At 39.6% G+C, this 14,595-nt stretch overlaps 1 protein-coding gene and 1 long non-coding RNA gene across 2 annotated transcripts in view; one reads left to right on the top strand and one right to left on the bottom strand.

Annotated features, from left to right (window-relative positions):
- LOC309665086 overlaps positions 1-14,595 on the bottom strand; it is a 117,067-nt gene that overhangs the window by 41,077 nt on the left and 61,395 nt on the right. The window lies entirely within an intron of this gene.
- LOC309665061 (large ribosomal subunit protein uL30) lies at positions 9,071-9,938 on the top strand. The gene has a single exon (XM_082471222.1). It carries the CDS (start codon positions 9,105-9,107, stop codon positions 9,849-9,851), a length of 747 nt encoding a protein of 248 aa, XP_082327348.1. The 5' UTR covers positions 9,071-9,104; the 3' UTR covers positions 9,852-9,938.

Genomic DNA, 14,595 nt, shown 5'->3' with positions numbered 1-14,595 from the left:
ATTTCTGGGGTCTTGGTTTTGTTGTCTAGAGACATTTTTGCTTGTCAGGGCTACATCCAATGGGTAGAGAACAGAGATGCTGCTCAACATCCCATAATGCAAGACACAAGAACAAATTATTTAGCCCAAATGTCAACAGTGCTGAGGTTGAAAAACCCTGGTTTTGAATCATGGATGTTTTCTGACCTTCATCCTTTATAGGCTTATTTTATTTTATTTCTTTTATGTTTATATTGATACCTTGAAAGGCAACACCCATTTAAAACAAAAGGAAATGGTTTACCTTATATCATAACAATAATGAAAAAGTCCCAGCAATTAAGAAGATGTTCCAATAGTGTTTACTCATCTCCATTGAGGGGGTCGTGTAGAATGGAGAGTTTGGAGATGGGGAAGGAGTTACTGCAACACAGTCAAGAGTCTAACAGTTTGAGATTTCATTTTGTTCCTGAATTTGAGGCTACCTAAGGATTTGCCAGACACTTCCAGGGCCTCACAGCCTGAAACAATGTTTTGGAAAAGCCAAATGTAAGGATGTGTGATATCCTGTTTGCTAGGAGTGAGCTGGACCACACTACAGCCTGAAAAGATCTTGGTGGACTGGATTATGTGATTCTCTTCTTGCAACCTTCAACGACTCTCCACTGCACCCAGGACAAAATACTATGCCGTTCTCCTCCACCTGGCTCCTACCCATCTCTCCAACCACCTCATCTCCTGGATTTTACCCCAGTCATACTGAATTTTTTGTCTTCCCCAGGATATAACACTCCTATCATGCTTCCTCTCTTGTTTTTTAAACACGGGAACTTTCTTCTGCCTGCTAGGTCCTCCACTCTGCTTTTCATCTAAGCCCTAGCATTCTCCAAGACTTATCTCAAGTATCAACCACTTTCTCACCCTTTGTCCAACCCCCCAGCTCGAGTCTGGTGCCCCTCTTGTGACCTCCCAGAAGCCCCTGTATTTACTGCCAATATAACACCTGTCCTTGTGGTTCTGAATTTCAACTAGTTGCCCATTGTCTCTGAGAACTTTTTTTTTTAATAGATATTTATTTGGCTGCACCGGGTCTTAGTTGCATCATGCAGGCTCTTAGTTGCATCATCGGATCTAGTTCCCTGACCAGGGCTGGAACCTGGGCCTCCTGTATAGCGAGCATGGAGTCTTAACCACTGGACCACCAGAGAAGTCCCTGTCTCTGAGCACTCTGAACAGTTCCCTGTTCAACCCCTCTACTGCCTACCAGACCCAGGGCAGGGCTTGGGTCCCTAACAAGCTTTCAAGGACGATTGGGGAAAAGAATAGAAGAAAAGTAGAGAAGAAAGGTGACAAAAAGAGAACGAAGAAAAGAAAGAGAAAAGAAGCAAAAAAGAAGAATGGAAGGAAGGTAGCCGGGAGGGTGGGAAGGAGGGCAAGGGATGGAGGACAGAAAGAGAAAGAAGGAGGGAAGAAAGCAGATTGGGAGGGGAAAAGGAGGAGATGGGAGAGTAGGGAGAGAGGAAGGAGAAAAGAAAGGAAAAGGAAAGGGAGAAGGAAGAGCTGTGCTCTTGTTCCTTGCTCAGAAAAGATTTCTCAGATCTTGCAGATTTAAGACCAAACCCTGCATTAACACTTTTTAAGAATCACATAACTCTTTCACAGCACTCACTACATTGGTAATTTTAGATGTATTTGCATGATTATTTACTCCGATTTGCAAGCTCCATGAGGTCAGCATCTGTGTTTTTGCACAATATTGTGGTTTCAGTACACAGTGTGTCCATAAAAATTATTTGCTAAATAAATGAAAGGGTGGGCAGACTAACGGAGCAGCACCAGCAGCTAATCTTATTAATAAAAAGTCAGCCTCTTTGTTTTTTAGAAATAGATCTGGGAGGTTGGATTTGGTTTTTTTACCTCCACCTGAATTTGTCCATATTAAAAAATCTTCCTCGGGTTCTGGGTAGAACTCTTCTAAAGCATTCAAGACAGTGGCATATACATTCTCACTTTAAAAATTAATCCCAGGAGCAATTTATTACAGGGAAATTTCCTGGACTCCAAGAAGCACCTTGAAGTCAGGAGATGATTAATTTGATATAACTAAAGTGCTGCAAACATCTGCTCCCTGTTGACATCTGCCTCTCATTAGATTACAGCCTCCACCCCCCCCCCCACCCCCCACATCTGGGTGGTGGTGGGGGGAGCTGGCTTCTGTGTTGATCTGGTAACTATAATTATATGGTAAGCTCGGTGCTCAAGGCCCTGGTGCCAGCCACCTGGTGGGGGATCAATATAAAACTTGCTCTATTGCCTTATGTTCCAGATCCACCCTGAGCACTCTGTAAGTCCTCCGTCATTCCTACATCATAGAAATAAAGAGTAGAAATGAGTTTGGCGAGCACATTTTCATCTTGTAGCCTTGGTGAAGCCTGCGTGTGGATGAACCCAAACCCTCGGTTGATTCAAAGAAACAAATCAATTCCATGAAAAATCTTCTGAATCTATTATTTTGGCATCGGGTTTTGTAAATGCTCTTTAATTGATATCTCTTACTCCATTATCCCCTTCCCACCGGTTCCACCTTCAGCACAATTGTCCTAAAACCTGTCTCTGACACTGAGCCACCCTATTCAGAAACCTCAGAGCCTCTGCCTCATCCAGGAGCACATACGACCTTCCTAACCTTGACGTCTAAGCCCTCCACTGCTGCAATAACCTAACTTCCATCCCAGGACTCTACTTCAAACAGCCTTGTCTTTTGTCATCCAGTGTGACTCTTGCTTCCAAATTCTGCTTGTGCTCTTTCATCTTTACACCTTAGCTTATTAATTCCATGTAAAGCCCAGATGCCATATAACACCATCTTAATACAGCGCTGTGTTGAAGCAACATCAACCCAGACCCAAAAAATGTAAAATTAATTAAATCTCTGGCAGTGTTTCATAAAAACACCAAAAGGGAGAACATGCTCACAACACACAGAAAAACGTCCTAAAACCTGTCTTTCCCCATTCTTTTCTCTTATTTTTTCCCATGCATCAAGGCTGACACAAAGTCTCTCTCCTCCCCAACTCTCAGTTCCTACTCCGAGGTTGCCTTCGAGCCCACATCAGGTTCTTTTGTCTCCTTGCTAGACTAAGCTCTTCATATCTATAGCATGTCAGCCTCCCTGGCTTCTTTGAATTTTCCTGTGAAAGCCCCAGAGCTAATCCAACAAGCAAAAATTCTTCCTCATTAGAAGACAGGGTAAGAGGAAAAGACTGAAAAAAAATGTTATACACTTTGTCTTATTTCTGTCACACTGACAATGCACACTCTGCCTGGAATGCCCTTTGCCCACTTCTAGTCATTACTACCCCACTCGACCACCACAGCCGAGAACAAAAGATCCTTCCTCCTTGAAGATTGCATGATGCCCCCTTAGAGAACTTTGCACATGATGTCTTGACTTTTAGCTTTTGGTGTAAATATCTTATTTTTACTTTTGAAAATTAGGACTCAAGATCATCTGGCAAACCCTTATTTGCCTTTCAATACTCACCTAAGTATCCCTTCCTTGGAAATGACTTCCTCACTTTCTTCCCATCCTTGCTTTGGCCATCTCTTTGATGCCGTAGAAACCAGCAATAACTTGACATATCACAATGAACTTCAGTGGATATCTTCATCCATTCAGGCTGCTATAACACATTACCATGAACTAGCGAGCTTGTAAACAACAGAAATGCATTCTTCACAGTTCTGGAGTCTGGGAAGTCTAAGATCAAGGCTCTGGCAGCTTCAATGTCTGGTGGGAGCCCTCTTCCTGGTTCATAGGTAGTTATCTTCTCATTGTGTCCTCACATGGTGGAAGGAGCAAGCGAGCTCTCTGGGGTCTCTGTTATAATGGCACTAACCTTGTTCATGAGGGATTCACCCTCACAATCTAATCACCTCCCAAAGGCCCCACCTCCAAATACCAACACACTGGGGATTAGGTTTCAACATGTGGATTTGAACAGGACACAAATATTCAGTCTATAGCAGTAGATTTTTTACTTATCTGTATTGTCTCACTCCAAATACATGTATACCTTGGAAACAGAGAAAGCTCTCATGCCTCTTACACCCCCAAACTTATCCAAGTACTTGGCCAAAGGTAGGTTCTCAGAAAATGTGTATCTGGTGACATGTTTGCTAGTTTGTGAGTTCCCCACAATATCTAGTGCTGTGCTTTACTCATAGTAGGGGCTCAAAAAGTATATCTGGAATTGAATTAAGTGTCTCTGGAACATTCAGCTTGATTGAATTTCATTTTTTTTGACATAATTTGTCTGCATGGTAGTCTAATGTTTTCAAAGATAAAAAATGGTGAAGGGAAAACAAAAGATTAAAAAAATAAACTGGTTTGACCAGTTTCTTTCCCTCTGGATACAAAGCCAAGCTTGGAGCTTTGTCTGAGGAAATCACAGTCTCAGGCAAAAGCTAATAGGCTGAGTGTGGGTCCTTCTTCTGTAACCTGCAAAACTGCAAGACCTTTTATTTCTGTATTAGAATATTCTATTAGGCTCATGTGGCTCCTTTGGTTAATGGTGACAGAAAATGTGACTCCAGGGCCACATAACTGCAAATACTATTGGCCTAGAAGCTGGAACAGATTGATACAATTGGCAAACCCCACCTATGTTGCTCTTTGTAAGAGGGGGGAGAAAATACAGTGATTAAACTTAATCACTCTTATGCATTGTGCAATTAATCTCCAGCACCCCTGGACTGCTCTCCAGACTCTGTAACTTACACCCAACCCACAGAGATGGGCCCATTGACTATGCTTCCAGTGTATAATGGAGTCTACACACAAAAATTCATTAATTCTTTTGAAATTCAGTCCTTCTCCTACAGCAGAGTGGGAGCTTGGGGGGAAAAGGATACATTTTCTTTGGCAAAGCTTTTGAGTCAGAAGTTCAGGATAGAGTAAGCCTGAGCAAAACAGATACCATTGGTTGCCTAGGCATGCCCTTAGTTCCAGCCCCAGGGATGGGTCATGAACCTATTCCCCTTGACAACAACTGGTTTAGATGATGGCATGGATGTAATTCAAGCCAATGAAGTGTGAGAGAAAATCTCCTGGAGAATTTTAGGAAAAGCTTTCCTTAAAAAAAAAAAAAAAAAAAAAAAAAGATACTTAGGAAAACCTGATCTCTCTTTTTCTGCTGGACCTTGTCATGCCTAGCTGTGATATCTACAACTGCAACAGCCATCTTGCAACCAAGAGAGAATTTAGCCTGAGGACAAGGACAAAGATGGCAGAGGCGAAAGAAACAAGGCCCCAAATTCTTGATATTGTGCTGCTGAGTAAACAACACTGGTCCCTGTTATCTCTAAATTTCTTATAATATGAAATAATATATTTCTTTATTGGGTAAGCCACTCAGAATTAGTTTCCTTTGCTACCTGAGGCCAAAATAATCTTAATACATTTGGTTTATTGAATTGGCTGAAATTTTTGAAGATTTTTTTTTAAAGCATAGCCCTTCTACCTGCTACATCATAACCAACAGGTGAGACCCCATACCTGCTTTGGCCATTCACCCTCATATCCCTGGTCCCATAGTCCTGCTGTTGGCAGTGTTGCTGGCCTTCATCCTCAGCTGGGCGACCCATTGATTAAATGGTCTACACTGAACTATCGAGTCTATATAGCCCCTTAACTGCATGCCCAAATCACACACCACCCTTCTCTCCTCCCTTACACTTACAGGACACTCACTTGCTAAGCCAGCCCTCTGACATCTCTTACCAGAAAGAGAATCTAGACCATATGCAGGTAGAGGCAAACTTCATGATCATTGCCATGTCCACCTATTCCATTTATTAAGTTCCTGAACACAACCAGCACTTAGTTAAACTCTTAGTGAATTAAGGGGACAAGTTGCCCGACCTCCAAGTGACTTCAAGCTCCAAAGAGCCATCCTTCAGACAACTACCTAGGTATTCCTATAGAATGCATCCATTTATCTATTTCATTTATTCAGCATTTAGTGAACAGTTAATCTATTCCATGCATCCTGCTTGGCCTTGGGGATACAACAATGAACGAGCCTTTTACTCATTCAACAAATGAGTGTCCACTTTGTGCCAGTCAAACACTAGGAATAAAATTGTGATGGAAAAAATATGTGAAATTTGCCCAAAAGGATCACCTATGGTAGAGATAGACATTTATCATATATTCACCAAAACACTGGGTGAAGGGGAGAAATATAGCAAGAGAGAACATTCTAGGCAAAGGGAACTGCAAGTTCAAAGGCACTGGTGCTGAAGGGGGAATGCTGCAATTCAGAATATCAAAGCCAGGGTGACTGGAGCACAGTGAGCAAGGGGGAAACTGTTTCAAGATGTGGCTGGACACAATTGACAATAGTCAAGACATGGAAGCAACCTAAATGTCCACTGACAGAGGAATGGATAAAGAAGATGTGGTGTATATATATACAATGGAATACTACTCAGCCATAAAAAAGAGTGAAATAATGCCACTGGCAGCAACATGGATGGACCTAGAGATTATCATACTAAGCAAAGTAAGTCAGAGAAAGACAAATATCATAGGATATCACTTATATGTGGAATTAAAAAAATGATACAAATGAACTTATTTACAAAACAGAAACAGACTTGTAGACATAGAAAACTAACTTGTTTCCAAAGGGGAAAGGACGGGGGAGGGATAAATTAGGAGGCTGGGATTAACATATACACACTACTATATATAAAATACATAAACAAGGACCTACTGTATAGTACAGGGAACTCTACTCAATACTCTGTAATAACCTATATGGGAAAAGAATCTGATAAAGGATAGGTACATGTATATGTATAACTGAATCACTTTGCTCTACACCTGAAACTAACACAACATTGTAAATCAACTATACTCCAATATAAAATAAAAATTCAATTAAAAATAAAAATAAAAAATAAAAAGATGTGGCTGGAGAGGAAGGAGGTAAGGACTATGTCACAAAGTGCCCTTTATACCATATTAAGGAGTTTGGACTTTTTCCTAAAGGTCTTGATGTGACACTGGAAAATTTTAAGCAGGATAGTAAACTGATCAGACTTTTGCTGGAAGGGCCAAGCCTGGAATCATGAAGACTAGTAGAAAAATAAATGTAAAGTGAGGAATGACTTAACAAAGGTCATGGCAAGGGGAATGGGAGAAGAGAGGATGGGCAAGAGACATCAGGTAGGTGGGATCAGCAGAAGATAACAGCTAAGATGCTATTGGAGGAAGAGTTGAGGAAGAAGGATGAGGAGGCAGAGGTGATTCCCAGGTTTCAGGGGAGTCGATTTGAGTAGGAGCGGAATTAGAGTGCATTTAGTTAGTGATATATTGTGTCCAAGGTGGGGGATCCAAGGTAGATGTTAAGATATACATGTCTGTGGCATTTTTCACAGAACTAGAACAAAAAATTTCACAATTTGTATGGAAACACAAAAGACCCCGAATAGCCAAAACAATCTTGAGAAAGAAAAAGGAGCTGGAGGAATCAGGCTCCCTGACTTCAGACTATACTACAAAGCTACAGTAATCAAGACAGTATGGTACTGGCACAAAAACAGAAACATAGATCAATGGAACAGGATAGAAAGCCCAAAGATAAACCCATGCACATATGGTCACCTTATCTTTGATAAAGGAGGCAAGAATATACAATGGAGAAAAGACAGCCTCTTCAATAAGTGGTGCTGGGAAAACTGGACAGCTACATGTAAAAGAATGAAATTAGAACACTTCCTAACACCATACACAAAAATAAACTCAAAATGGATTAAAGACCCAAATGTAAGGCCAGACACTATAAAACACTTAGAGGAAAACATAGGAAGAACACTCTATGACATAAATCACAGCAAGATCCTTTTTGACCCACCTCCTAGAGAAATGGAAATAAAAACAAAAATAAACAATTGGGACCTAATGAAACTTCAAAGCTTTTGCACAGCAAAGGAAACCATAAACAAGACGAAAAGATAACCCTCAGAATGGGTGAAAATATTTGCAAACGAAGCACCTGACAAAGGATTAATCTCCAAAATATACAAGCAACTCATGCAGCTCAATATCAAAAAAACAAACAATCCAATCCAAAAATGGGCAGAAGACCTAAATAGACACTTCTCCAAAGATGATATACAGATTGCCAACAAACACGTGAAAGGATGCTCAACATCACTAATCATTAGAGAAATGCAAATCAAAACTGCAGTGAGGTATCACCTGACACCGGTCAGAATGGCCATCATCAAAAAATCTACAAACAATAAATGCTGGAGAGGGTGTGGAGAAAAGGGAACCCTCTTGCACTGTTGGTGGGAATGTAAATTGATACAGCCACTATGGAGAACAGTATGGACGTTCCTCAAGAAACTAAAAATAGTACTACCATATGACCCAGCAATCCCACTCCTGGGCATATACCCTGAGAAAACTATAATTCAAAAAGAGTCATGTACCACAATGTTCATTGCAGCATTATTTACAATAGCCAGGACATGGAAGCAACCTAAGTATCCATCGACAGATGAATGGATAAAGAAGATGTGGCATATATACACAATGGAATATTACTCAGCCATAAAAAGAAATGAAATTGAGTTATTTGTAGTGAGGCGGATGGACCTAGAGTCTGTCATACAGATGAAGTAAGTCAGAAAGAGAAAAACAAATACTGTATGCTAACACATATATATGGAATCTAAAAAAGGTTCCAATGAACCTAGGGGCAGGACAGGAATAGAGACGCAGATATAGAGAATGGATTTGAAGACATGGGGAGGGGGAAGGGTAAGCTGGGATGAAGTGAGAGAGTAGCACTGACATATATACACTACCAAATGTAAAATAGACAGCTAGTGGGAAGCAGCTGCATCACACAGGGAGATCAGCTCAGTGCTTTGTGACCACCTAGAGGGGTGGGATAGGGAGGGTGGGAGGGAGACACAAGAGGGAAGGGATATGGGGATATATGTATACATATAGCTGATTCACTTTGTTATACAGCAGAAACTAAAACAACATGGTAAAACAATTATATTCCAATAAAGATGGTAAAGCCTCTTTCCCGGCTGGAACCATGGAGGGTGCTGAAGAGAAGAAAAAGAAGGTTCCTGCTGTGCCAGGAACCCTTAAGAAAAAGCGAAAGAATTTCGCAGAGCTTAAGATCAAGCGCCTGAGAAAGAAATTTGCCCAGAAGATGCTTCGAAAGGCAAGGAGGAAGCTTATCTATGAAAAAGCCAAGCACTATCACAAGGAATACCGGCAGATGTACAGAACGGAGATTCGCATGGCTAGGATGGCAAGAAAAGCTGGCAACTTCTACGTACCCACGGAACCCAAATTGGCATTTGTCATCAGGATCAGAGGTATCAATGGTGTGAGCCCGAAGGTTCGAAAGGTGTTGCAGCTTCTTCGCCTCCGTCAGATTTTCAATGGCACCTTTGTGAAGCTCAACAAGGCTTCAATTAACATGCTGAGAATTGTGGAACCATACATTGCATGGGGGTACCCAAACCTGAAGTCAGTAAATGAACTGATCTACAAGCGTGGTTATGGCAAAATCAACAAGAAGCGAATTGCCCTGACGGATAACGTGTTGATTGCTCGATGTCTTGGCGAATACGGTATTATCTGCATGGAGGATCTGATTCATGAGATCTATACTGTTGGAAAACGTTTCAAAGAAGCAAACAACTTCCTGTGGCCCTTCAAATTGTCTTCTCCACGAGGTGGAATGAAGAAAAAGACTACCCATTTTGTAGAAGGTGGAGATGCTGGCAACAGGGAAGACCAGATCAACAGACTTATTAGAAGGATGAACTAAGGTATCTACCATGATTATTTTTGTAATCTGGTCAGTTAATAAACAGTGACTGCTTTCAAATTGAAAAAAAAAAAAAAGATGTTAAAAAAAAGAAAAAGATATACACATCTGAAGCTCAAGAGAAAAATCTCGATAGGAAAAAGAAAATTGAGTTCCACAGCAAATAGGTGGTACAGAGAAGTAGAAATGGATATCACCCAGAGAAAGGATATAAAGTGAAAAAAGAGGCATCCTCATGAAAATCCCTGAGGACAGTCTACATTTATGGGGTCTTGGGCAAGAGTACCAATGGAAGTCCCCATGCATATGGTTAAACACTTGAAAGTTAAACATCAAATTAACAGGCTGTGAAAATGTTTGATCCTGCTACTTTTAAAATTATATCTTTGTGGGACTTCCCTGGTGGCGCAGTGGTTAAGAATCCGCCTGCCAATGCAGGGAACACGGGTTTGAGCCCTGGTCCGGGAAGATCCCACATGCCGCGGAGCAACTACGCCCATGCACCACAGCTACTGAGCCTGTGCTCTAGAGCCCGTGAGCCACAACTACTGAGCCCGCGTGCTGCAACTACTGAAGACCGTGCGCCTAGAGTCCATGCTCTGCAACAAGAGAAACCACTGCAATGAGAAGCCCACGCACCACAACGAAGAGCAGCCCCCGCTCACGGCAACTAGAGAAAGCCCCCGCGCAGCAACGAAGACCCAACGCAGCCAAAAATAAATAAATAAATTTATTTTAAAAATAAATAAAATAAGATTATATCTTTGTAATAATACAGCTTTAAATGTGTAAAATAATGGTTTTAGATGACTAAAATTTGGCAAAATATTAATAAGCTGACTGAGTTCAATTATTATTTTAAAGGTCTGCATGTTCTGTTGGTAGGCCAACAGTGTGCAAACAGTGTGCAAAAAATTCATACACACTTCATGAGTTATTATCAATTTGTTCCCTGAAATTTATTTTCTTGTCTTCACTTCAAAAAAATCACAAATTATGTTTTTATAATCAAGATTCTCATATAATTCATGTTCTTTTCACAGTAGTGCCAAAATAGAAAACTGAGGCAGTAGCAATTGGAAATGTCCAAAAAATTGTTAAAGTAATGCTTCAATTCAGAAATGAATTGTTAATTTTACATGTTATGTTCAAACACTGTAATATACAGAATATACAAACAATATTCCAGAATATTTTAACTTCATTATCTCTGAGAGTAGTATCTAGATCTATAGAGCAATATAAAAATTCAGTGTCATACTTCACACTCATTACACCTAAACCTGCATATATACAAATTTAAGAGAAATATGAGTTAACAGTACAAAATGTTTCCCTGCTTCTATGTGATGCTACTGTAAATTTCACATTAATTCAAGAATATTTCTAGAACTCTGTATCAGAAAGTGAAGAAAAGCAAGAAAATGGACACTTGGTACTTTGGAGATACAATACTTCATTATATAAGAATGTATTGCATTCATGTTATCTGAGAGGAAAGGTCTGACACATTAATCAATTTGTCTTTCCTCTTATCTAAGCACTTTTGCCACTCAGATCCTCCCCATACTCCAAAGCAGTGCCCATCTCTGGCTTCCTCAGCAGCATAACCCACACACCATTATGGGACTTGAACTTAGAGGTCTTTTGCTTAGAAGCCATGATTGAAAGATGTAGGGAAGGATTTCCCTGGAGCTTAAAAGTGTTAGTCATGAGAGTAATTGGTTAAGGTTATGAGACATGGTATGCCCCTGCTGAGAACTGGATACCAAATGGTAGAGGTATCCTTGTGTCCTTCAATAAACATATTGGGAGGGTATGATACATGGGACTTTCTAAAGGATGCTGTTCAGGCCAGGGCTCCCTGTTGCTGAGTCTGAAGAGTGGACCTGTCCAAGGAGAATCAATGGCTAAAAAGTGAGTGGAAAGAGGGAATCCCATGAAGGAGTTTGAGGTGAAAGGACCAGAGGAATAGGAAGAAAATCAAAAGTGGTATTGCAGAAATCAAGGGAAGAAGGATTTCCAAGGAATCACCAACAGAGGCAAGGGTTGCAAAGAGGTAATAAATAAATAAATAAATAAATAAATAAATAAATAAATAGTAGGACTTTACAGAGAAAGGTAAATATCATATGTCACTTATATGTGGAATCTTAAAAAATGATACAAATGAACTTATTTACAAAACAGAATAGACTCACAGACATAGAAAACAATCTTACGGTTACCTAAGGAGAAAGAGGGGGGAGGGATAAATTAGAAGTTTGGGATTAACAGATGCACACTACTGTATACAAAATGGATAATCAACAAGGACCTACTGTATAGCACAGGGAACTATATTCAGTATCTTGTAATAACCTGTAATGGAATAGAATCTGAAATTCTGAAATATTTTTTCTGAATACATATTCAGAAAGTTATTTCTGAAAATATTCTGAATATATATTCTGAAAGAATATATACAACTGAATCACTTTGTTGTACACCTGAAACTAACACAACACTATAAATCAACTATACTTCAATTTTTTAAAAAGTAGGACTTTGGATAAACAAAATGTGGCATATCCATACAATCAAATATTATTCAGCAATGGAAGGGAATAAAGTACTGCTACATGTTTCAACACAGATGAACCTCAAAAAACAGTATGCTAAGTAAAAGAAGTCAATCACAAAAGACCATGTATGTTGTATGATACACTTTATGTGTATTGTCCACTATAGACAAATCTATAGAGACAGAAAGTTTAGTGGTTGAAAGGGGCTGGCAGAGTTGGAGGGAATGTGAGTGACTACTAATGGGATTTCTTTTTGAGGTGATGAAAATGTCCTAAATTTAGACTATGACAATGGCTGCACGACTCTGTACATATACTAAAGGCCAGTGAATTATACTTTCAACAGTTGAACTTTGTGTATATAAGTTATATCTCAACAAAGCTGTTTTTTAAAAAGCGAAAAAATAGAAAGAGATATCCACTCCACTTAAGATCACATTATCCTGTGTCCAAGCCACCAAACATTGTCACCTGTGAAAAATCAAATCTTGGGAGCTGCCAGATGTTTAAGACTAAACAGTCCACCATGGTGGTTTGTCCATTGTCTCTGACAAAAAAAAAAAATCGATCTTCTATTCTTTGAAAAACAAGAGATGAGCTAGAGGGACCGCTTCATAATAAAGGTCTTTCACACTAAGGTAAACTTGAAAACAGAACATTTATGCAAAAATCCATTTACTGTGTCAGTAATTTTCAGCATTTCCCCTGCTGTTATTGTAGATAATTGAGTAAAAGCTTTTCCTTCCCTACATCAAGCATCAGTTTCCAACTGATCCTCTTAGAAATTCAGTTTTGAGATTTCACTTCAAGATCATGACTACAGAATTTATGGGAAATGCATAAGTTTTTGGGTAAATGGAACTATTTCCTTTCCTTGAGCCAAACACTTAAAACGATTGGAAGAAAACAGAAGAGGGGAGAAAAAAGTAAAATCTCCCACCAACTGTATCAATAAAGGGTCATAGCTATATTTTTTTGGTAATCTTCCAATTGACTCTATGTCTAGGTATAAATCCCTATCTTTCCCACCCAATCAATTATTCAGCATTTTTGTGAATTCAAGGTACTAAATGCTAATATATTTCTATTGTTCATGTATTTCATGAACAAATTAGTTGCAAAGTCCTTAAACTGCCTAATGTTCACAGCCTGGCTAATGTGTAGGTTTGAATATACACTCTCTAAGAATTTATTTCTTAAAACCACAAATTGGGGGTATGATGCCTACAGACAAGTAGTATGGAATGGGAAGATTAATAACTGACAGGGACTTTATCAATCTCACGATAACAGTTCCAGATAATAGGATAATTCACATTCACATGTTTACATTTTAGATGATACACTCATACACAATACTTTGGTTTTTATGAAATGAGGAGAGCAGAACCATCTCCACTCTTTAGTTAGGTAAACTAAGGTTGGTCAAACCATTCAGTGACTAGAGGAGATCTCCTTGCTGGATGTTTCCAGAGTACCTATCTTTAACACCCACTCATATCTAATTACTCAACACCTGTCTTCCCTCTAAGCTTCATGGAAGCAGGGACCTAATACCGCATCTGGCGCACAGTGTGTGTTCAATAACCATCACTTGAACTAAACTGATCAAGTTCCCATAGTTATTAAGACACAGAGACAAGATGTCAGACTCTGTATCACATGTCCATTTAAAGCCCTAATAGTGTTTTTTTTACCTACTGTTACTGACAGCTCATGGAAGGAAGGAAGGAAGGAAGGAAGGAAGGAAGGAAGGAAAAGATGCAAAGTGAAACAGTTAGATCAGGAATATGCTTACTCCTGTACCCCAAACCACCTGTGTGGAGCAGCATTTTGGCATATAGCTCAGGGGTCATATAGCTCAGTGGTCAGATACCTCAGTGGCTATATAGCTTAGTGGGTCAGAGGGCTGTGGAGTCAGATCTCTACCCAAAACTTTGTTCTACTCTCTCTAGCTCTGTATTCTGTAATATATCATTGAACTTTCCCAAGCCTCAGTTTCCTCATTTGCAAAATGGAGATAAAAATTTCTCAGAATTGTTGTGATGATTAAATGAAATCAAATCTGTAAACCATACAGCACAATGCCTTAGCATTCAATGTCCATCATTATCATCATCATCATCTTGATCATACTATTATTATTATTATGTGTCCCTAACAAGAAAAGCAAAAGCCTC

This window comes from Balaenoptera physalus, assembly GCF_965194825.1.
Source record: "Balaenoptera physalus genome assembly, chromosome: 7".
NCBI classification, from domain to species: Eukaryota; Metazoa; Chordata; class Mammalia; order Artiodactyla; family Balaenopteridae; genus Balaenoptera; species Balaenoptera physalus.
The sequence above is the reverse complement of the archived record's forward strand: the minus strand, read 5'-3'. Positions and strand labels throughout refer to the sequence as shown.

Bases quoted from the DNA above. Each gene is read 5' to 3' on its own strand.
- LOC309665061 (XM_082471222.1), top strand. From the start codon at position 9,105: ATGGAGGGTGCTGAAGAGAAGAAAAAGAAGGTTCCTGCTGTGCCAGGA.